This window comes from Sinocyclocheilus rhinocerous, unplaced genomic scaffold (assembly GCF_001515625.1).
Source record: "Sinocyclocheilus rhinocerous isolate Xijiao unplaced genomic scaffold, SAMN03320098_v1.1 scaffold1159, whole genome shotgun sequence".
NCBI lineage: Eukaryota > Metazoa > Chordata > Actinopteri > Cypriniformes > Cyprinidae > Sinocyclocheilus > Sinocyclocheilus rhinocerous.
In genome coordinates, this window is record NW_015634336.1 from 464,990 (window position 1) to 488,537 (window position 23,548).

At 38.3% G+C, this 23,548-nt stretch overlaps 3 protein-coding genes across 4 annotated transcripts in view; 2 read left to right on the plus strand and 1 right to left on the minus strand.

Moving 5' to 3' along the window:
* LOC107745522 (cold shock domain-containing protein C2-like) overlaps positions 1–4,680 on the plus strand; it is a 14,457-nt gene extending 9,777 nt beyond the window's left edge. Inside the window, exons 2-4 of the mRNA XM_016559419.1 lie at positions 1,359–1,481; positions 2,521–3,639; positions 4,283–4,680. Coding sequence (XP_016414905.1) covers positions 1,359–1,481; positions 2,521–2,683 — 286 coding nt within the window. The 3' untranslated portion in view covers positions 2,684–3,639; positions 4,283–4,680. The remainder of the gene's footprint in view (positions 1–1,358; positions 1,482–2,520; positions 3,640–4,282) is intronic.
* A 2,260-nt stretch (positions 4,681–6,940) lies between these two features.
* pmm1 (phosphomannomutase 1) lies at positions 6,941–17,739 on the minus strand. 2 transcript variants are annotated; one of them, XM_016559416.1, is made up of 8 exons: positions 17,169–17,739; positions 14,862–14,973; positions 13,574–13,650; positions 13,254–13,345; positions 13,058–13,157; positions 10,952–11,027; positions 7,504–7,619; positions 6,941–7,397 (listed from the first exon to the last, which is right to left on the minus strand). In XM_016559416.1, the coding sequence occupies exons 1-8, from the start codon at positions 17,280–17,282 to the stop codon at positions 7,275–7,277; spliced, it is 810 nt and encodes a 269-aa protein (XP_016414902.1). In that variant the 5' UTR covers positions 17,283–17,739; the 3' UTR covers positions 6,941–7,274. The 2 variants fall into 2 exon arrangements, with proteins under 2 accessions (XP_016414902.1, XP_016414901.1); XM_016559415.1 differs by having other exon boundaries at positions 14,856–14,973; positions 17,169–17,737.
* A 2,552-nt stretch (positions 17,740–20,291) lies between these two features.
* Positions 20,292–23,548, plus strand: part of gucy2ca (guanylate cyclase 2Ca) — a 47,524-nt gene continuing 44,267 nt past the window's right edge. Inside the window, exons 1-3 of the mRNA XM_016559421.1 lie at positions 20,292–20,765; positions 21,732–21,844; positions 22,304–22,371. Coding sequence (XP_016414907.1) covers positions 20,570–20,765; positions 21,732–21,844; positions 22,304–22,371 — 377 coding nt within the window. The 5' untranslated portion in view covers positions 20,292–20,569. The remainder of the gene's footprint in view (positions 20,766–21,731; positions 21,845–22,303; positions 22,372–23,548) is intronic.

The window sequence follows — 23,548 nt, forward strand, 5'->3', positions numbered from 1 at the left end:
GTATGTGTGCATATTCAGGAGAGACACACTGGCACCAGTGTCCAAAAGCAGTGGGATACACACGTAATTTAGGCGCACTGAACATGCTTTAAATGAGACTGGTCCAGAGTAGACATTGTGAATGATAGTGGGTGTTTGGGCTGACACAGCTGGAGTGGAGCGGGAGACTGAAGCAAAATGATTTCGTTTACCACAGTTACGGCATGTTTGGCCACGGGCTGGGCAGTTCAGTGCTCTAGACCAGTGTTACTCATTGCGTGGCTCGCCAAGCTTTACTTTGTGGCTCCCACGGCAGGAAAAAATACGATGATATGATAATGCAGTCAATACAGATATTTCATAAAAACATTAAAAACAAGCGCCCCTTTTGTATTGCATTGCATTGCATATGACAGATTGATAAAAAGACATGCTATTTATGACTGGATGTAACTTTTGATACTTCGCGGTAAAAGTAGCTCTCCGATTGACTTTGCCCTATCAGTGCGGCTCCCATGAAAAAAATAGTGAAGACCACTGCTCTAGACAGATGAGATGAAGATCCACAGTTATCACAGGGCCTTGATGCTTGTGCTTGTGGGCGTGGCCGAGACCGCTGCTGGCGCCTCAGTCGCATAACTGCAGAGGAGTCTGTTGTCGCCAATGTGTCGTTCTGGCTGGGTTGTAACGTCGATGGTGGCATGGGGGAGGGGGCCGAGCAGTCCGCAATTGTTTGCTGTTTGGTCAGAACCGACGCACATGCAGCTGCATTCTCTATTGGTAATGCAATCATGATTGCCCGGTTCTAACAGCAGAGTTTCACACACTTTTGCATCGTTGCTTTGTTCAATTAACTGGTCGCGAATCATTTCGTCCTGCAACGCACCAAACTTGCATGTGCTAGCCAATCCCCGCAAGTTGGCTACATACTGTTGCACAGACTCACCGGGCAGCTGGTGTCTTTGGCGGAACAGAAAATGTCGAAGAGAGCGCTCTGTGGGGCTGCAAAGTGTGCGATCAGTAGTTCCACGGCTGTGTCATAATCGCTTGTGGTGCCAGACTCAAGCGCTCCCAGCACGTGCTGATCCTCAGCTCCCGAGCAATGCAGTAACCTTTTTGCGGGCTGCGCTCACGTCAGTCAGCCCCACTGCCAAGATGAAAGTCTCAAAGGACTGTAACCAGCGAGTCCAGGGAATCGGAGGCTCGCCGGGTAGAGCAAGGAAAGGAGCAGGAGGTGGTAGTGCGATATCAGCCATCCTCGTCGCCAAATGTTGTGTTTGCTAACTCAATGCATTATCAAACAACACTTGTGTGAGAACACAACAATGAGCATTCAGTACAAGTGAATCTGGGTAAATCTCGTCTCTGTGTGTCTGCAGGACTGTTCGTGCAAACGTGGGTCCCGTCTTTAAGGGCATGTGTAAAAACTTCTCGCGGTCGCAGGGTCACGGCTACATCAGACCAGCTCACGGTGGAGAGGACATCTTCGTACACATCTCAGAGTGAGTCAGAGTTCAGACTGAAGCCATCAGATGCTGTGATCTTCTGCTTTTAGTGTCATCAGAATCAGGTTCACGTCACACTTCACAACCAAGAGTAAAAATAGAAGAAAAATGAATAATAATAATAAAAAAGTATAACAACAACCCTACAAAAATGATTTTCAAAATTGTAGATACAACAAACATTATTGGAGTATGAAGAAAAACTCTATTTTAGTGTTTCTAAATTCCACGTTTAATTCATTGTGTCACTTGTGAAATTTGTGAAATTCACTGGAAATTTCTGAGTGAAAACTTTTTTTTTTGTGAACAATGATTAAACATGAAAAATATAAAAATAATATGTTAAAGTGTTATTGAATAATCAAAAAATGATAAATCAACAATGTAATTTAATAATATTTAAAATTTTAAATTAGTAGTAGTAGCAGCATGAAGTATAATAAGAACAATCATTTATAAAATATAACAAAATAACTATCATAATAAAACAATAATAATTTTATAAAGTATAATAATAATAATAAAGCTAACAATACAATATTTAAATATATATATATACTAATTGTATAAAGTATAACAAAAACAATAAAATATGATTTTTATTAAGTATATTATTAATAACTATAACAGTAGTAATCATCATTTAATAATAATAATACATTTGTGTCCAAAGCTTTAATTATTTTCTGTGGTTTTAGAATTTTTTAAGACAACTACAAAAAATATTGTTAAATCTGTTGAAATAAAAAAATAAAACGTTGTATAGCACATGTATGACTTTGTTTTTTTTCCCAGATTTTTAATACAAATTATACATTTAATCAAGAAAAAAAAAGTTTCTACATACAACCTGATATTTATTTGAAGTAGCTGTGCTGTTTACCGTAGAAGAAAATGTCATGTTTGTTTTCTGATGAAGAATCACGGTAAAATGTTGTCAGATGCAGCAGCTTCATATCTCAAATTTCCCAGTGTTTTAGAGGTTTTTCTGCTGTCATGTGTTCGTGTAAATCACTTGTCCATCTCTCTCTGGCAGTATTGAAGGAGAGTATGTTCCTGTGGAGGGAGACGAGGTCACATACAAGGTCTGTCCAGTCCCGCCCAAGAACGTGAAGGTCCAGGCCGTGGAGGTGATCATCACGCACCTCAAACCAGGAACCAAACACGAGACCTGGTCGGGCCAGATCATCAGCTCCTAGGATCCAGTCGGCGCAGGACTGCAGGGAGGGAGGAGGGTGGGTTTTCCCAGAAGAGAGAGCAAAGCATCATGGGAAGGCTTTTGAAAGTAGAAGGGTGCAGAGAATGTTGAGTTCAGCAGAACGAGCTGCGTTACGGGAACATTAGACCGCAAACAGACACTACGCAAGTATTTATTTCACACGTCCATGTGGTTCGAAAAGTCTCCAAATATACGTCGCATTCGCAACAGAGGTTTGCGTAGAGCTTGTTTCCGGTTAAATGAGTCGTCTGTAGGTGTGAGAAACTGTGAAATGATATTTGAACATCCTCAAACTGGACTGTGAAAGAATCAAACGCATCGATTCGGAGGCACACGCTACACTTGTGGCTGTTTTTGGCTCTTATATTTATTTTTCTTTATTTATGCATTAATTTTGTAATGTTAAATTGAGGGTAATAGGGTAATAGGGTGGATCTCACAAAAACCTGTCCAGAACATATCATATTCACAGTTATATTCACCCCAAAATCAAAATGGAAAAATTAAGCAATTATGTCCTGCATAAAGATTTTCAGGACAATTAAACACATTTACCCCCAAATTCATAACACTGCAGAAAAATATCTTATTTAAATTGTAAAACATTAAATATCATAATTGTATTACTTGTACCGACTGTACTGGTATTTTATTCATGCATTTTACAGATTTTAATTAAAAAATCTTGAGAATCATTACTGAGAATAAAAAATAATGTCTAAAAATGTTGATAAACAACAGTACAGCATTCAATGTTTTATTTAAAGCAATGAGAATTTTAGGGGGTAGATGCTTTATTCTCATAAAAGTCACAATGCAAAAAAAAAAAACTCGTAATGGTCCTAAAGTTAACCTTCATTTTCATTATGCAAAATATTATTCATTTGATTTCAGGGTGAAGTATGAATCAGATGTGATCTTGGCAGGTTTGTAGATGTTGGAGAGGAAATAAGACTGCTAGGCTCTGGTTCTAACTATCAGCAGTATACACTCCTGGTGTGTCGGTCAGGACACAAAGAATGAGGAGACTGGAGCTTCTTTCCAAAGTGTATTGAATATTAATAAATCCAGGTGCATTAACAAACCGTGCATTAATTCCCAAATAACATCAGAAAGGCAGTAATACTGGTTAATCCTTCCACATTATCAAAACTTGACTGATTACAGACCGATTACTATGTAAACTGTAACATCTAACTCTGTATTTCGCAGAAATTACATAGCATATCTTGTTTATCTATCGAACGATCACACGTGAATCGTTACATGTCCGTACATGCCAGTGTAAACTACAAAGTTCAAACACATTTAACAACATATGGAAATTGAAGAAACTTACTTTATGGTCATGAACTAACACTTTGAAACACCAAACGCCAACAAACATCCAAATAATAGGCAGGAAAACTAAGTGCGCAGCTGCCGTTCTCTCAGTAATAACACAATGAGGCAACAGGCAGAAAACTTGTACAATAATGCCTCCTACTGGATGCACCTGGAAATGCGCTCAACAAACTATCAAATAGGAGTCCCTCAATAAAAAAACTTCCTTTCTCCAGGAGCCTTTTATACAGTAGAGTTTCATCTATTGGGCTCGGTTATATATGCTGGAACTGAAGCATCATGGACTAATATTGCACTTGAAACTCGAAACCCCAAATATAAACTGCCAAACTGACTTCATCTCCCAGAACTCTTTCTCTGGAGCTTTTCAGGGTAAAAAGCAGCATTTTGTAGACAGCTGAAGAATAACAGTCGGCTAGCAAAACCATTTAAACAGCAGTAGCGACTTTAAAGATCTTGTGTTGTTTTTACTGTATGTGACGTTGATTATGTGATCAGAGATCCAGTCACGTGCAGAACTGTTGCGTTGTTTGTTTGGTCACATGATCGGTAGCATGTTCTTCAGTTTGTTTAGTGATTCGATCGTCAGATTTCTATGCTTCTGAACCCTCATTTGGGTTTTAACTGATGTTTGTTTTTAAACGTCATTTTTATTTTCAGCACTTTTTAGAGCTCAGATCACTGTGGTCAACATCATTACCATGTGAACTTTGCAGGACTAATAAAATTCATTTATGATTTACACGTTTGTAGGCTATCTTACTGCAAAGCACGTTATTAATCATAAAAGTAGGCTAATGTTTGCATGGCAATATTGCATTAGTTATAACACCTGCACATACACAAAATACACCTTAAGCATCCGTAAACAGATCAGACTCTATAACAATTCATGAAAAAAAACTTGTATTTAAAATAAACAGACATATTCATGATTCATCACAAGGCATAATAGCATTTGCATTTTACACTGATTGTTTTCTTTCAGATTTTGAACCATGAAAATAGCATTACTGTTTCAGTTTTTAAGTGACGTGATACAACTTTACTTTCTTTTTAAGTGTAACAGAAAACAATACAGATAGAGATAATCAATAAATGAGTTTGTTTAGAATTAAGGACACATAATTTCTTTAATCCGGCACCGTTTACATCATTAGTGTAATTTTTTGATATGAATCAATTCAAGTTAAAGTGCATTTATGCCATCAGATATGAAGCAACATTCATAGCATGAGATCAATCGGACTATGAATTCTGAATTAGAAATACTTGATGTCCGGTTAAAAAAACGTCTTACAATGCCCTGGAAATCTATGGGATCAGCACCATGTTTTCAGGGATCAAGGGGAGTGTTTCAGCGATGACGCGGATTCTGTCTGGAATGATTAACATGTAAATATCACATCAATCAATTATTAATTAACTTGGCGTCAAATCTGACAAGATTTTATCGTTTCAGTCAATCTATATCCTCTCACTATACAAACATGTAGCTCCAGACCATTCATTAAATATCCAGAATTGTCATAATCTTGTAAATATCCAGAGTCCAGTCCGAGAGTACAGAAGGGGGATGAACAATCCACATTCAACTAAGCACAAACATCGCACATCTCAAATCACCTGCGACAGTAAATAAGATCAGAAAAGCATGACAAAACTTGAACTTAACATGGAACAGACCTATAGTCACGTTGCGATTGGTCAGAAACAGGGGTCACGTTCACACCGCGGATCCCATGTCACTCGATTGGGTCCATTTACACGAGTGACTAACGAATTCAACTCCTGAACATTTAATGCGGTGCCAGCAGCATTTGTATTAAATCTGATACAGTGAAATTAAACACTTAACTGTTTTGGACACCGACGGCTCATCTGACCCAGATAGCACACGTACGTCTGCAAGATGTCTGTTAAAGGTCTCTTGATCTGGAAAGCATCTGCTGTTTACAAACATCTGACAGACGTCTGTAAGATGTCAGGTTTACACACATTCTGAATCATAAACATCTTAAAGACTTCTAATAGATGTCTATTTGACACCTGATAGAAAACATCCTATAGACGTTTTGCAGATGAGCAAACACTCTAAAACATACATCTTGTAGATGTCAAATAGACGTCTCCGTGACGTAAGTGTGCTATCAGGGGAGGTGCTAGAAAACTATAGAAACAAATGTGTGTCTTCAGTAGGCTATTTCATCAAACAGGGCCGTAACCACTGCAGATCTGATTAAGAATCAGATATGGCCAAATTTGTCTCTTAGTTTCTGATATTCTTGATGCTGCTCAGCTGCACTCTATTGCTCTGTTTATGACACGTTTTATTTATTTATTTTTTTCTGCCTATAAAGGCGCTCATCAGTGTGAAATAATTGAGATGGCCAATCAAATAAAAGGAGGCAGGGTTTACCGTTCAAAGAAGCCGAGCAGGAATTCCAGCGCTACGCTTAAGTTTTAATGGTTGAAGAATGTGAGGTAAGATGTAGCTTATAGCTAAACATTTAATATCCGACAACTGTTGTACGAGCAGTTTTTGGCACATTAAGAGTGGATGTGCGAATATTTTAAAGTAAAACATTTAAAATGCATTATTTTTACCATAAATTGTACAACATTCCTATTATTCCACTAATTCCTTTGAAAAATTTAATTATTTTATTAATTTAACTAAATTAGCACCGTTACGTGATGGAGCACACTAGGTAAACAAACACAAACACCTCTTACTAATAACTGATAGCTAATGTTACTTTGGTTAAAAAAAGTTGGCTTCCATGTTTTAAGTTCACAGCTTTGAGATGTCAAACACTGCACTGTGTCAACAACCATCATCATTTCTGGAGTGAGTCCTGTGTCCTGTGCATCATTCAGAGGATTCATTGTATTTTACATACAGTTGTCACTCCGGAAATGTTGCAGTGTGAACGTGGCCACAGGAAAACAGCTTTTTTATAAAAAAAGAGGGTATCATTAGATTTAAAATTAACATTTGAAACGATTTAAATTTAAAAAACTATGAACACACTGATGAGGCTCCGTCAGTGATATTTACATACAGTCCCTTTAGTCTGCGGATCAGCAGTGGTTTGGTTCTGTCTCCATGTCTGATGGTTCTCAGGCTCAGTGCAGCAGACTGCATTACCCACAGTGACCAGCAGCGGGCGCAGTAGCACTGCACACAGGCAGTCTGGTGTATGTGCAGGTGCATGCAGACGCTTTCACGCCTCATTGGGTGGAGCGTTAAAGAACATCTCCCTGCAGAGCCGAACCGTGTCTTCAGGGGAGCAGACGGTGAAGCCGATGGTACGAGGGTCTTCGAAGATCTCGTAGTCATTTCCACCCTAAATCGTTAACAAATAATAAAAATAAATAGACATAAACACACATTAATATATATATATATATATATATATATATATATATATATACAGCCATTCGATTACGTACCAATGAAGTTTCATTGCCGAAAAAGTAGATTGCGTCCAATCCTTCCTGCTCCAAGACGTCCAGACAGAGGCGTTTGTCCCAGCCCTCTGGGAAGATGTCGAAACTGATCAAACCCCCTGCAGACAATGACAAAACCACTGATCTATAATAGAGAACTGGATTGCTCATGACGTCATGAAAGTGAAGCCGCAGCGCCGCCATATTGGTAATCCCTAGTGTGCGTAAATGTTCTATTGAATTAATAGGAAATTGTATGATTTTAACGAAAAAACATTGCCTAACAAGTCAGCATTTTTAAATCACATGTACATTCTTACAATGCAAACACCCTAGGCATGTGGTTATATTTTTAATGTCGGGAATTTCCCCTACTTATTAAAAAGCTACGTTCATTACAGAAGCGAACATCATGAACATGATACACATCAGACAGACACGACCTCAACATATATAACAAATGACAAAGTGCTCATTCTGAAATCTGAATAAAGATGGCGGATCGTACACTTCCGGTGGCTTCACTGCCTGTTGGCAGTTTAGAACGCGATGAGCAATCCAGTCATTATATATAGATCAGTGGACAAAACCCACTATTAAGAGGAAATTTAAGAAAAGATAGTCCGATTCATTTAGCATTGGTGTAACCTTGAGCATCAAAAGTTTATCAAGGATGCCTGCAGTGTTTTTCCAAGTTAATGGTTTGGAGATAATGTTCAGTAAAGGTGTAGTGAAAGATTTTAGCTGTTTGAAACTTCTACCAGCTCTCATCCCCATAAATCAACACATGCTGGCCAATCTGATGCCAGCAAACCTGAACATGTCAGTTTTCCAGAATTTTCAATCTGGTTTCCAACCGCATCACTCAATGGCTCAAATAGTATAATATAGTGAGAATGTAGAGGAAAAGAACAGAGCCTAAATTGAGCAAAAGTGTGCAATTAGGTGCAGATGCTGATATTTATATGGCAAAAAGTAAGATGAAATTCTGATGCTTGTACTGTAAATCAATGAGATCTTTATAACAGTATAGTACAGGGGTCGCCAACTGGCGAACTCCAGTCCAAATACGCCATGAGATGCGTCTATCCGGACCGCGAAGCCTTTTGACATAGTGAAATAATTAAATGCCAAACTCTATTTTCTAACAAAATCTAATTTATATCAAGCACATCAAGGTCAGCTCAGTAGCGTTTGGGTCCTACGGTGCCAAGGGTTGCTACTACAGTTAACTGTTGCTACAGTCAGACATGCAGTCATGTGCGCAGATAGTTGACAGGTCTTTAAAAAGTCTTAAATTTTGTTGTATCAAGGCCATAAAACATATTAAATGGTACAATAAAGTCTTGATTATGATTTAAGGAGGTCTTGGGGACGGTAAGACAAGAATTGCAATACGGCTTAATGTGATGATTAAATATCAAAAGGCTGTGATTTAATTGAATATGAATGCTGCATGTTTCAAAGTCTGCTGCTGGGCTGCTTTTTGTGCTTCCGTTACCGGGGAAACCGCTATATTTCTACCATTCCAAAAGCACCACCTGCTGGCAGAGAATGAATTAGCATTTTTAATAAGCCCATGTTTTTATGCAGCAAACAGTTGTAAATGTGAACTAGTGGATCGACCAGAAGATAATGCATTATAAAACTTTAAAAAATTAAGACAGTAATATATATATATATATGTTATTTAATTAATATAATAAATGATTGATAATAATTGTTTAAATTAATATAATTGATACTTTTGCTTAAAAAAATCAATTTTCTTAAAAAATGTTTTAAAGGCTGAAAAGTTAATCATTTTATAAATCCTTTTGTTTTTATGAAAACCTATATCTGAACTCTAAATCATGCTTTTTACAGTCACTTTAAAGGGGTCCTATTATGCTCTTTTACAATGTCTTGAATTTGTTTTGGGGGTGTACTAGAACATGCTCTCATGCTTGGTGGTTCGAAAAACGCATTATTTTTTACATAATTTACATTATGACAATACCTTTCTCCCCAGTCTGGCACAAACGGCTCGATTAGTTCTGGGTTTGATGAAGGCCCGCCTTCCGAAAAAAGAAATGTGATGTGATTGGTTAGCTGCGGATATTGCAAGACATAATAGAGTGGTAACGTTATTGTTTTTTTTTGTTTTTTTTGGCTAAATCACGTTTTAAGGAGGGTAAGCCACCTTCACAAGGAGGGTAAGCCATAGGCTTGCCGCGATAGACGGTGTTGACGGTGATACCGGTGTTAAGCCGCAACACCGGGAATCATCACAATTAAAAGAACCAAAGACTTAAACTACTTCAGTCTGTGTGCATTGAATTTATTTAATACACGAGTTTCACAATTTGAGTTGAATTACTGAAATAAATGAACTTTTCCACGACATTCTAATTTATTGAGATGCACCTGTATAATCAAGTAAAGTTAAGTTGCTTTAGTCCAGTAAGTGTTCATCTGGAAATATTACTAACAATATCTTACTATCAGTTATTCTTATATCTGCCTTATAAAAATCAGTAAAGAAAAACAGAAAAAAAGACACAGGAACCATAAGCTGAAGGTGGACATTGTACAATTACACTAAAGTCAAAACACAAAAAGTCAAAACTGTCAATCAGATGACAGAAGGCATGTAGTAGATAATGTGCGACAGGTTTTTCAGCAAAGTTTTGATTTAGAGGCCTTGGAAATGAGTGTATCACATATGATACAGTAGGTTTTTTAGGGTTAATCTGTCATTTAGTGTGTTCCTCCAAAATGAACCCATCCAGCGGTTTTAAAGCCGCAGCTCAGCAGTGAAACAGAGAGTTTAACGAGTTTACAAGCCCTGAGGCTCATTCTCACAGTAATTACCCTTTTTGTGTGTGAGATGGTCTGTCTTCAGAGACGTGAACTCCGTGACTGTTTGTCCTCAGAGAGATTGAGAAACTCTGCAGGACCGAAATCAGTCGTTAAAAATGAATTATCGTCCCACACACACCCTCAACTCACACAGACACTCATTAGTGTCCCTCCACTGGACTGCAGCAACATTCCAGCACTGACTCAACAGTTGCTCGAGCAACAGCCAATAAGAGGGCTTGATCACCTCACACCCCTGGCCCCTCCCCCTCTGACTGTCCATCACACAGAAAAAGAAAAACATAAGGCCGGTGTGTGAGAAACTGAGCTGAACTTTACAGGCAAAACTGCTGAAAATGGAGTCCAGACGTCAAAGCTAACGCATGACCGTGTGTGTGTGCGCACAGCAAACTCAAACAGGTTGTTGAGTAAACACTCGTTTACTCTCACGAGTCACGAGTGCATCCGTTAGCGCTCGCTTATCATCTTTAACACAGATAGCGTGCGTGCGTGTGTGTCTTTTGTGCTGTGCAGGTACAAACAGCTCTGTTTCAGCACGGCTCATTTGCTTCAGATCATCAGAGAGCTGGTGATGTCATTTCCTGCTCACCTCTGGTGAACCGCAGGCCTTTTCCAGCAAACTCCTTCTGCAGAGCCGCCACAAACTTCTCTCGTATCTTCTCTCTCTGCGGGACAGGAGAGTTTGGATTGAAGTTTTGGGTTGTTTTTAATGTGTGTTTAGGTTCATTAGTGCTTTAAATGAAAACAATCAATTCGTATGGACCTGTTCACACAGGAACACAGATCGTCTAATGACAACTGTCCAACTTGCTTTACTAAATAGACCTTAAATAGACCTTTCATTGGCAATTTGTTTGATTTTCTGTTTCATCGCTCTTGATATAAACAGACCATTTAATGAAACCCGTTTTGGGTTTTGTGTGAACAAATCCTCAACTTTTAGCCAATGGACCCTTTTCACAAGACTGTGATGATTCATTTAATGGTCATCAGCATCGTAAATCCTAGAAAGTTTTTTACATTTTGAGTTTTAAAAAAAATGTATGTACATTTATAACACTATACTTTGTATTATATCTACTTTGCATCAAATTAAGTGCCCCTATTATGGGTAATGAAAGGTTCATATTTTGGTTTTGGGAGTCCCCAACAACAGGTTGACATGCATGCAAGGTCAAAAAAATAACTTTCATTGTCTTATAATATGCATTTATTTTTACCTTAATTGCTCAACTACTCCCAAACGATTCGCTCAATGATTCATTTTTCCAAACCCCTCCTTTGCGTTACGCTAATCTGCGGTGATTGGTCCTATTGGTCTCATTTTCATTTCATCTGGCCTGTAATGCCTGATAAAGCATCGTTTGTGAGAGCAGTGCTGCTTTGTGTACAGCGTTACCAGGGAAACCGCTATTTTTACCGCTCCAAAAGCAGCACCTAGTGGCAAAGAATGAATTTGCATTCTCATTCACACCAACGGGAAAAGACCAACAAGTGGGCGGGCAATATGCTAATGTATCATGTTGAAGTCAACATGAAACGGCTTGGGATTCGTTTTAAAAACAACTCATGTAACGCCCCTTACCATAATCGCGAGCTTCATCTTTCAAAATAAATGTAAAGACAGAGCCCGAAAGGGGAACAGAGTCGCGTGACAGACACAGTGATGAAGCTGGTATGTGTTTGCAGTACACAAGCCACGGTTAAGACAGCTGACTCCACTGTGATGTGACCCTGTCTCTCTCTCTCTCTCACACACACACACACACACGCGCGCACACACACGATGCTCAAAACTCCGCATTTGAACAGTCAATAGCAAATACTTAAACTAATAACAAAACAGTAGCTGATTCAGAAGCGCCAGATTGTCATAGCAAAGTCAGAATTACCTCCTCTCCTAGGTTCACGAAACGGTCGTCCATAAAATGCATTGCTGTTCTGTTGTAAGTGATCCAAATAAAGTGCTTTTGCTTTCGCACTGAAACACACAGTGTCTCCCTGACATGGCTGCTTCAACCCTAACTGCGGTTACTGAAACCACGCCTTCTTTCTTTGCGTGCACATTTGGGCTGCATTATTCTAATATTTCCACATAGTGAGGTAGATATGTGGGGGCGTGTTAGAACGAGCCGTTTTAGGGGGGCGTGGCAGAGTCTTAACTTTGATAAAGAATATCTCTTTGGTTTTGAGACTTTAGGCTTTGCAACTTCAGGGATCTTATCTATGCACAATCAGCTTGTAACACTCCAAAGAGAAAGGAAAACTTGAAATCGCATCATATGATCCCTTTAAGACTTTGCAGGATGTTTTCATTCACTTAGAGCTGTGTTACACACTGCATGAAAGGTCATTTTCAAAAATCCATAATAGGGGCACTTTAACGCTAATGTGAGGGTGTTTCTAATGTAGCCTCTATGGGAGGGACGGTAAATTTGACATCGTTCTCTCTTCTGACTGCTGAGCACTTATCAGTCTCTCTCAATTTTTTCTCTTCGTTTGAAAGTCGTGAAAACACTATCGTGGAGTTTTTCTTTTGTTTTTGAGCAAATGGAAATGCAAAAAATATATTTGTGGTACTCTTCCATTCACTGCTCTTGAACTTGAAGTTATGACGACTTCTGCTGCTGAGAAACCCAGAAATGTGAAAAAGGCCCATTCTGGAAAAATAACAGTGCTTGTAAACTGAGAATACCTTGTCGATTTCAGAGAACTCGATCCGCTCTTCTAGCGTGCAGCTGCGTCCGATGGGTGAGATGTTGATCATGCCGTTACGAAACTCAATGAACGTCCCTCTGAGAGAGAGAGATTTGGTTTAAGTTATTAAATGTGGTTTGCTGAATTGTAATGACATTACAGGTGACCAGCTCTGGAGTGTGCGTGTTTGTTACCGTTTCTTGGGTAGTTTGATGAGCCCCATGTAGCTGAGACAGAAGTTGATGAGGTCCTGCAGTAACTCCTCACCCAGATGATTCTGAATGGCCTGAGAAACAGATTGAAAAAATTAAAGACACTTTAGAGACTTTCAATGAAAGTTCTAAAAAGAATCTGAGAACAATTTGTATCAACACAGAGACTGGAAAAAAAAATAAAGACATTTTAGAGTCATCCAATGAAAGTTCTAAAAATTATTCCAATTCGGTAACAGCACCATTAAAGAACTTCTATATGATATTTGAAACATGTAAGACATTTTTATATTTTCAATCACCTGTTTAGAGATGAGTTTGCCGTCTTTGTATTGTACGGTTCCATTTTCTGCGAAGACGTAGTCAAACTTGTGTATGACTGCAGTGAGAAAGAACAAAACAACAGAATGAGATGCAATCAAAGTGCTCTAAACCCATCTGCTCTGGTGAACATCTTATCATCATCCTGGTGACCTTTACCTGTATTACACAACACACACATACTGATGTAAACAAGCTCATTTACACTTTGAGAGCTTCACTGCTCTTTCTGATTCATTCAATATCATATATGTTTTTTTGTTGACTGGATAACTTTATAATTCATGGCAACAAATAGCTGTCGTTGTTGCAATAACACATCAGATCCGGATTCTGCTCTAGTTCGAGTGAGAATGCAGTTGCATTCGGTTCTAAAGTGTACTGTTCTCAGTCTGATTCAATCATGATTTCTTGGTTTATCTAATCAGATCTGCACAATTCAAATGCCACATGCTACACTGATAATCATCAAACACTGATGACACTAGAAACTGATCTAGATAAACAATAAGAGAAAAGTCAAACATGGAGTTGAGGCTGAAATTAACAACCACAGTTAAGACAGAATCTCAAATTTTTCATCTATACAGCAATGAAATTAACATTTGCATTTTACATTTATGCATTTTGCAGATGCTTTTTCCTCAAAGCAACTTCAATTCCATTTAAGCCATGCATTTGATCAGTTTCCATTGCCATACCGTTTGGGCAACAACTGCTTCTCAGATGTTTCTCATAAGAAAAAGACCATAGTAATCTCACATGTGTCTCCTCTGTTGTTTTAGAAAAAATCTGAAGAATGTCTCAAACTGTGCACAGACATTTGCAATCGAAAAGTCTCAACATTAAATCAAACCTTTCTCATCAAACTTTCCTTTCTCATCATTCATATTAATCTGAGACAAAAGGTGCAGTTTACAGAAGCATAACTGAGAACTAAGCCTTCCGAGCTTTAATAAAGAAGCAACCTGTAAGCAATATTTTGGTCAGCCATAGTAGTGACGTCTACTGGTGTTGATTTCATAACCATTCATTCCAATGGTCACAAATGCATTTCATTAATTGGGTTCTAGACTGAGGGAATTATGGGATATCAGCTGTTGTGTTAATGTGATCCAGTCAAACCAGTTCCTCCACATTCCACATCTGATGCAACACCCAAAACCCATTAAACACATGTTTGACTAATGATTCTAAAGACTCGAGACCGTCTGCTGGCTTCCATGATGAAATGTATGATAGGCCTACATAACATTATCTAACCTTCACCTCCTTCTCCGAGCTGTTCTGCGATTTTGGAATAATCTGAACCGCCCACCACGCCGATCTTCACCTTCTTTCTCAAGGCCTGGAAAAAATCGTCCAGCTCAGGGTCAATCTTCTGCAGACACACAAACAGTATTACATCACGGAAGGGTTTCTGATGTGACCTGTGGCTTCAGTGCCCCTGAAACTGATTTATGAGTTCATTGAACAGTGACATCCATCTGTTCAACAGGTTTCAGAGTATTTTGTGTCCACTTAACAAGTAGACAAATAGTCTAAATTGGTCACAGAGCAACATTGGCTAGTCTCATAAAGCATCATGTTTGCAGCTCTGTATGTTATACTACGGTGACAGAGAAGTGCAGAGCAAATCACAATTCTGAAAACAAAATAACAAATTACAAACACAAATGCAAGTCTAAAAAACAAAATAACAATTCAGAAAGTACAACAACAATTCGATCAAACCCGGGTCGATCGCGTCAAAAAGCCAACACCACGTGCTTATCCATCTGCGCCACTGGAGCTAATGGTTTACAGCCACTTTTAACTAAATGTAAATAGACACCCCGTATTTTTTATTCCATAGTAAGGGCAATTCATACAATACATTTAAACTGAGCTACTTTAATACCATCTCCGAACTTTCTACCACGACTCTGCTGTTCTTCGGCTGGTTCTTCCCTGTATACGTTGATTGACAGATGTCTCGTCCAGTCAGCGGTGAGTAATCCCAAACCAATGGCGCTGTCTCAAACTATACCTACCTTTTCCGGTTTGTCTGATTTGTCGTTGTGTTTTCTGACTTGTTATTTTTTTTCGAATTTGTCATTGTGTTTTCTGACTTGTTATAATGTTTTCTGGATTGTTGTTGTGCTTTCTGAATTGTTATTTTGTTTTTTAGACTTGCATTTGCGTTTTTAATTTGTTATTTTGTTTTCAGAATTGTGATTTGCTCTGCACTTCTCGGCCACCGTACTATACTTTATGTTTATGTTTTCAGCAGACGTTTAAAGTGCACGTTAGTCACGTTAATGGCAGTGAGCTGGTTATGGCAGTGTTCTTTACTGACGGGTTGCGTAAGGGAACGCTGTGTGTTCTTCTGTCAGAGCTGCAGACTGTCAGGCTATCACACTACATGAAGTCATTCGAATCATCTGTGATTCATAACAGTATGCTATGGAGGTAAATAGGAATAGACGTTTTAATGAACGTAAAAAAACTCCAGGCGTTTAAGAGTATCCTGAAGGTATGGCAGATGAGCAATAATCCCAGCAAGATTAATCAGCGAAGCATTAAAACAGAACACTACCCTGACAGTAAAGCCCCGTTCACAACAAGAACGATAATGATGAATTACAGTTAACGTCCACACCAACTGATGTTCTATTTATTCTAAACGCACGCTGCAGTTGTGTGGAAATAATTAAGCACTTTAAAGAAGACAATTTTTGATTGGCTGTGTCAATGTATCAACGCTGTAATAGTGATACAATGGCACCGTTCAGCGTTTCCGCTATTCTCTTGAAGTAAGAACGGTTTTAAAACTTTATCGCTATCGCATCTTGGTGTGAATTGGCTTTTAACGTTGTAAAACGGCATTTTTGTGTGTGTCTGTCTTAACACGTTCTGTTTAAGCTGTAAAGGTTTTTACATTCATTTTTTCATCGCTAGAACCTTCACATAAGTTCCAGGAACTGCTTTCTGGAGGAGGAAAAGACACGGACAGCTGAGGACAGGATTGATGATGCAACACCTGAGGCCACTGATACCAACTCATCTGAACGTAAATAAACACTGCATGTCCAGAACGGCATGTTAAGTGACATGCAGATTTCTGTGAACTGTTCATGCAACAGAACGAACCGCCGGGGCACAACGTTCCTCCAACAAACTGTTCAAGAAACGCATAATGTTCACCCTATACTAAGCGCCTTTGGTAATGTTTAGCAACTAACTAACGTTTTAGTAGCCTATGTTTTTTAATTCCCCCCCCAAACCATTACCTAACATTCCAAGAGCGTTGTATGGGAACCACTGGCTGATGTATACGTGCAGAACGAGGGTGCCCTACTGTACAAACACACAAAAACACACTCGTTCACTAATAACACACGAGACATGCTTCACCTACACACACAGATCAGCGCTGCAAACAGAAACATTGTTACATAAGGATTAAGATGTCAATCTCAGAGAGGACGCATCTTTTATAACCCTTTAATTGTTATGCATTAGCTTAATATCTATTACATGTAATGTTATCTCATAGCTATCTTGTGGATAAAAAAAAAAGGCTCGCATATTTACCTCTCTCGGGGGTGTCAGCGTTCCGTCCACATCAAACAAGCACAAAACATTTCGACCTCCGGCTACACGAGACTTTATATCCATTTTTTCTTGTCCAGCAATTGAAGTAGACATAAAATAAAATTACAAATCAAATAAGACAATTAAATATATACAAATCAGACTCTAAATGACTCAAGATGAGTCAATGCATAAGAATATAAACAGTCTCTCGGCTTTCTTGAAACCGAAAGATAAAGAAGTCAATACTGATGAGTATTATTTACTAAGATTACAGTGTATACTGCAGGCTACATGATCACTGCTGAGTGTGAATGAATCCGCACATGTGGTTCTTTCTGCAGCATTATCCGCCCTGCATGGGGAGGGTTCGGCCTCAGCCAATCAAATGCGCAAATAGATCTGGGGGCGTTACTGCGCTGTGAGATGAGTGCATGGAATTCGGAAGCGTCACGTAACAAGCACGGTCAAACTCGGAGATACCTCTCACCTACTAAATTACACCTGAGCATAACAATAACAACAACAACTGCGGCAGCATTCCGGAAAATAACTAAATAAGAACATACATAAAAAGGTATTTTCAATTAACTGTAATGAGGGAATGTACGGCGTTAAACCTGAGCACAAATTATATTATAAATTAAATTATATAATTCTACACAAGAATATATTGAAATGACCTGTATAAAAATACAATGTAAAAAAAATAAACAGTGTAAAATAAATGTAAAAAAAATAGTTCTCTTCCCCTCTTCTTTTGAACTTTACAACTGATTGGTGGCCACAGAAAATCTGCTCAAATTAGGTTGACCTCTTTGTGCTGCCTCTGTTGTTCTATGCACAAGAACATGGTCTATCACAGTAGCTCTGATTTCATCTGAAATGGCTGTTCTTGGTCTTGCTCTTCCTCCACCTCATATTGATAGATGCATCTGTGCACTTTGTAGGCCTACTGGCTTGTATTTTGTATATTCACATATTTAGAAACAAGTGTGAACATTTTTGAATTATTGTGTGTAAACGATGACAGCTGTGTTGCAGTTGTGCTTAACTTTTGGTTTCTTGTGTTTAGGGTTTTGCATCACAGTGCAAATTGTGTCTTAGTGCGTGGGTTTAGAGTTTTGCAAAAAGAGTGCATGAGATCTGTAAACTGCCTGAACTTGTTTAAGGTTTTGCAAAAAAAAAAAAAAAGATTTATTTGACAAATTGGTTTAGGCTGTTGAGAATTTGGTTCAGAGAATGGGGTTTAGTGTCTTCGCTGTAAATAAAAAGTTAAAGTAAAAGTACAGGACTTAAAAGTAAGAATCCGAAAAGTAGCCTAAAACAAATATTTTGGTTTTGGTTTCGTTTCACTGTACGCACACGCATATAAGCATTAGAGGTTCACTACAATAGTGAAACTACTGAGTGAGACCATCAGATCTCGGGCTGCTGTCGGTATCTGTGAGGTGTTTTGTGCTGTACAGCGTCACCTGCTGCCGACATTCAAAACTAAATTTTAATGAACATTATAATATGTGTAATATTTTTTTCTCTTTAGCTCTAAATTGGATTAATATATTGAAGGAAAAGTACGGTGATGTTTATAAAAGAGGAAGGATTGTATTTGAGTGTTTTTGCATTCGCTCGCAAAACTTTTGTGATGGGAATTTGAAATATGGGAGGAAAAATACTTCAGTTCTTTTGCGAGCAAAACGAAACGTTTCTAGGCGGAACGCAAGGTTTAGCGAGTGAAGGCCATGAAATAGCCTATTTCCCCTCATTCTCATATTTTAAATAGGCCTACCTAAATGAAAATTTAGTCTATCGTCTCAGTCTCACAGAACTGCCTCAGTGTCGGCTAAAGGCCGATTAAACATCAGCACCTGACGGAACAAACGGGTCCCTGAAGCTGAATTAGTTACGAAATCACTGGAAATCACTAACGGCCGTTAGGCTCGACTAAACCTCATCGTGCTGTTAATATTAGCTGGATTTGAGTGATCACCGTTAGTCAGACAAACACAGAAGAGGAAGAGAAGTTTAACGTGAGCCCTGCGTTTAAAAAGGAACCCATTTGCTTCCGTCTCTGACTGAATATGATTGTTCCGTGTTTGAAAACAATCAGGCCAGATGCATTCTAGACAGATGCAATTGTTTTAGACTTCACTGTCATTGGTGAATTACGGTTAGTCAGCGTCCAAATCAACTCGTCGATCACTGCTGTATTTTCTTACTATTTTGGGTCTGTCCTGATTTAACAGTTCTCTTATTTATAGGCTAACCCATAAGACACTGAGAAGTTTTCAGTGATAATAAAAGCATTTTTATAGCCTATTTCTTTGGCACAAAGCTGTTTGATTTAAGTGGAATGTATCGTGCAAGATGAAAACTACCCGCTAAATAGGCCTAACAACGAAATAATTCGTTATACTTTATTTACTTCTTCAGTTGGGTGATTTTTCAGCTAGGGGAACTTTTCGGTCCTCTTGTTTTGAAAATAATCAAAATTCAAATAGGCTAAGTTTCTTGTATTTTGTTTCTCTAAAATGTGAGAAATGTCATTAGAATCACATAGAGCATCATGAATATAATTCAAGGCTGTCAAGGCCATCATCAGATTTTTATTCCATTTGTGATCAATGTTTAACAGATCATTTGAAGAATATGCTTTTAACTTATTAATAACTTACTGTGATCTGGGACCTGATTTCTCACGGTCATCACACCCAGATTTCTCATCCGTCTGTAAACACTGATTCTGAGAACAGATTTTACATGAGCAGATTTACAGACCGCAATCTATCAGCTTTTATAGCACACAATCTATTTGCCACACATTCTGCTTTACAGCCCTGAAGGACCTTTGGCCCCTCCAAGGTCCTCCAGAACATTTACGAACCGCTCAGACCTTCTAGCACATTCTGTGAGCAGCAGAAACAGAGATTTATTGGACAAAAACCACCTGTGGATTGTTTGAAACCAGGTGGTTTGATGTTTATGGGACATTTTCAGAGATATTTGGATTTTATTGATTGTAATTTCAGCTGATGGATCTAAATAAAGCTCACTGATACGGTCAGCAGACGTCACCTCAGATCAAATAGAAAGCTGAAACTAGAGGGATGAAGCTTTTTCACTCAGATCAGGCTGATTTTGTTTGTTCACTGTCGGTTGTTCATTAACACGCAGAGACACACCTGAGCGCGCATTTCCTCTTCAGGTTCCTGTAAAAACACAAATGCAGAAAACTCTCGCTGCAGTCAGTATGATGTCTTTTCAGAGACGTCATGTGGACGGTGTTGTTGGAGGATAGATCTGATCTTTCTGATGTAATTAATCAGAATTTACCGGCTTCAGGAATGACTGTGGCATTAAACTGAGCAGCGTCTTTTTGAAGGACATTGGTTGTGGACGGGATGTTGGGATTGTTCTGGTTCTGGTTCGGTTCTGTGCTCTCTGTCTCTGGGTTTGATGTGTTAAGCTGCAGAAACTCCTCGGTCACGTTAAACGTGGTTCTGCTAGAGGACGAAAATTCGCCCTGGAGTCTGAAGTTTGTGAAGGACGCAGTGGAAATGGCTGTTGAAGAGGAGAATGAAAAAAACCAGGCCGAAAGTGAGTAGATTCAAAGAACGTTTAGTTCTGAAAAATAAAAATTAGGTACATGCAGGCTTTTAATTCAGTACTAGTAAAGGTGACCCACCTCTCAAACACTGAAGATCAGGTGAGACCATCCAGATTTCAGTGAATGACTTGTGTGGATCTCAAGAGTCCATGCAACTGGAAACTGGAATTAAAAGACAAAAACTTATTTCTGCAGGGACATTCTGTCCTTCAAAATACACTCAAACATATCATAGATTAGTCTTAAATTAGATTAATTTCTCCAGGCAAAGAGAAAGACAACAAAAGTAACACTATTACAAATAATAGGCTGTAATGACGTATTAAACCATTTATTTGTTAAATAGAATAGAACACAATACAGTTCAATACAATACAATAGAAGACAGTGAGGGTTGTGACTTAAGTCCTCTAGGCAAAGAATAATAAGACAGTGGTCTTAAAAAACAGTCAAGTGATTCACTTTATCCAAGTTTTAGGATCTGTTAAGGGGTAAGTTGAGCTAATTTGTGTAAAAGTAAACAAACATATTCAATGCAATAGTCAACATCATGTTTATAGCTATAATGACCTCTAAGATGCTTCACCTTTTGAAATGTAAATTTAAACCTGACTGTATACTTCAGAAATGGTAAAACTACTTTAAATTGGACAAAATCAGCCTTGATACATGACCTACTATCATGGAACTGATGCTGTCGATTAAATCGCTAATGTTAATAACAATTATGATCATTTAAATATTGCGCATTAGTCAAGACTAGCGTGACCTCTTCTCACAACCTCAGAAGTAGTTGAGTCAGTGTCCAGTAAATAGCTAAATACAATCGGTTTAAATTCCCTGATAACAAAGGCATGAAGTCATTCAGAATTAGAAGAAAACAAACACCATATGAGGTTGAGCTGCTTTTAAATAAAGCTGACTAATCAAACATGGTGGTGGTTTTGTTTATGAAGGTCTGGACTTCCAGATCAAGGTGCTGTTCAGCGGCTTTAACACGACGCATTACCGGCGCAGGGGCTGCGGCAGCAGTACGTGCGAGGCCGTGGAGATCCTCAAATCGCTGCATGTGAGTTCTGCTTCATAAAAATCTGCCTAAAGGACATTTTGAAGGACGTTCCGGTTTATTAATGCTGTCTGTCCTCAGGCACGCTGAAACATTATGGTGAAGATTTAAAGTGTCCCAGATAGCACACGTAGGCTACGTCTGCAAGATGTCTGATAACGATCTCTTGATCTGGAAAGCATCTGCTGTGTAAAAACATCTGACAGACGTCTGTAAGATGTCAGGTTTACATACATTCTAAATCAAACATCTTTAAGACCTCTAATAGACGTCTATTTGACATCTAAAAGGAAACATCCTATTGCAGATGAGCAAACACTCTAAAAAAATACGTCTTCCAGATGTAAATGCAGACATCAAATAGACGTCTCCATGATGTACGTGTGCTATCAGGGGTGGGTAAAGCCCGCAGCTGATTAGCGGTTAAATGTAATGCTATTTTCCGTTTGTTTTGTCCGTTAGAACATCAGTGAGCTTGGATGCATGATGCTGGGTCCGTCCTGCACATATGCGACGTTTCAACTGGTGGAGTAAGTTAAACTCAAACGACCAAAGACTTTTTCTTAAAATGTTATCCCCCATATTACATACAGCATGTGATTACAATTTTGGTAAGTAGTTATTTTTAATTACTAAAGGCCCGTTTCAACCAAACACAATATTTAAAAAAAATTAAGTCTATTAATTATTGTAACTCTGTAATATCGGAGTACACACCAAAACTACAACGATAACAACAGAGCGATTTTTTTCCAGCTTGAATGGTATAAACGGTCAGTCAGTATCCACCCGACGTTAAAGGAATAGTTCACCTAAAAATGAAAATGCTGTCATTAATAATTGCTCATTCTCGTTCCAAGCCCGTAAGACCTTCGTTCAACTTCAGAACACAAATTAAAACGTGAGCTTGATTCTCGCAGTGCGCGCTTAAGTAGAATGTATTTTGAATATTATCTTCCGTTGTTGACGATGCTAACATAGTTATCGTTATTGTTGTAGTTCTCGGTGTGAAGTCCCTTAACCCTAAACCAAATCATAAAGGCCTGCATTATTTCACCCCCGTCAAAATACATTGCATAGGCTAACAAATAAATTAGTACATTCATTTGAGCTAGTTTAAGTTAACAAGTATCATCAGCAGCACATTTGTGCTAAGAACAGCGTTGGATAAGTTATTCTAAAAAAATACTAGCAACTTATTAGCTACATCTTCAACAGTGTAATTTGAAAAACTGTAAATTACATAAAAAATAAGAACAATCCCTTGCTTTACTTTTTCAAGGGAAAGGTAATTAAATTACAGTAATTAATTACTCAGTAATGCATTATACCCAACACTGGCCAAGTTTTAACAACTTAAAAGTAAACAACTTTTTCACAAAAAAGAAAACATTTTTGAACAAACTGAAGAGGTGATAATTTCAATAACAACAAAATTTATGTTAAAGGGGTGCTATTATGCTTTTTCACTTTTTCAACTTTAGTTAGTCTGTAATGTTGCTGTTTGAGCATAAAAAAGATCTGCAAAGTTATACAAAGCTCAAAGTCCACTTCAAAAGAAGATATTTTATTTAACAGAAATCACTTTTCAAAAACTACAACGAACGACTCGTTTGGACTACAACGCATATTTTCCAGGATTTGTGATATCACAAATATCGACGAATGGGACGAGACCTGGTTGAGCTGCACTAGAGAAGGCAACGA

Excerpts from the sequence above, each read along its gene's own strand:
- pmm1 (XM_016559415.1), bottom strand. The coding sequence starts at position 17,282 with ATGTCTACTTCAATTGCTGGACAAGAAAAAATGGATATAAAGTCTCGT. Across the intron at positions 14,974-17,168 it reads CGCTGACACCCCCGAGAGAG|AAGATTGACCCTGAGCTGGA; the intron begins GTAAATATGCGA and ends GTGTGTCTGCAG. Across the intron at positions 13,651-14,855 it reads GCTCGGAGAAGGAGGTGAAG|TCATACACAAGTTTGACTAC; the intron begins GTTAGATAATGT and ends TTCTCACTGCAG.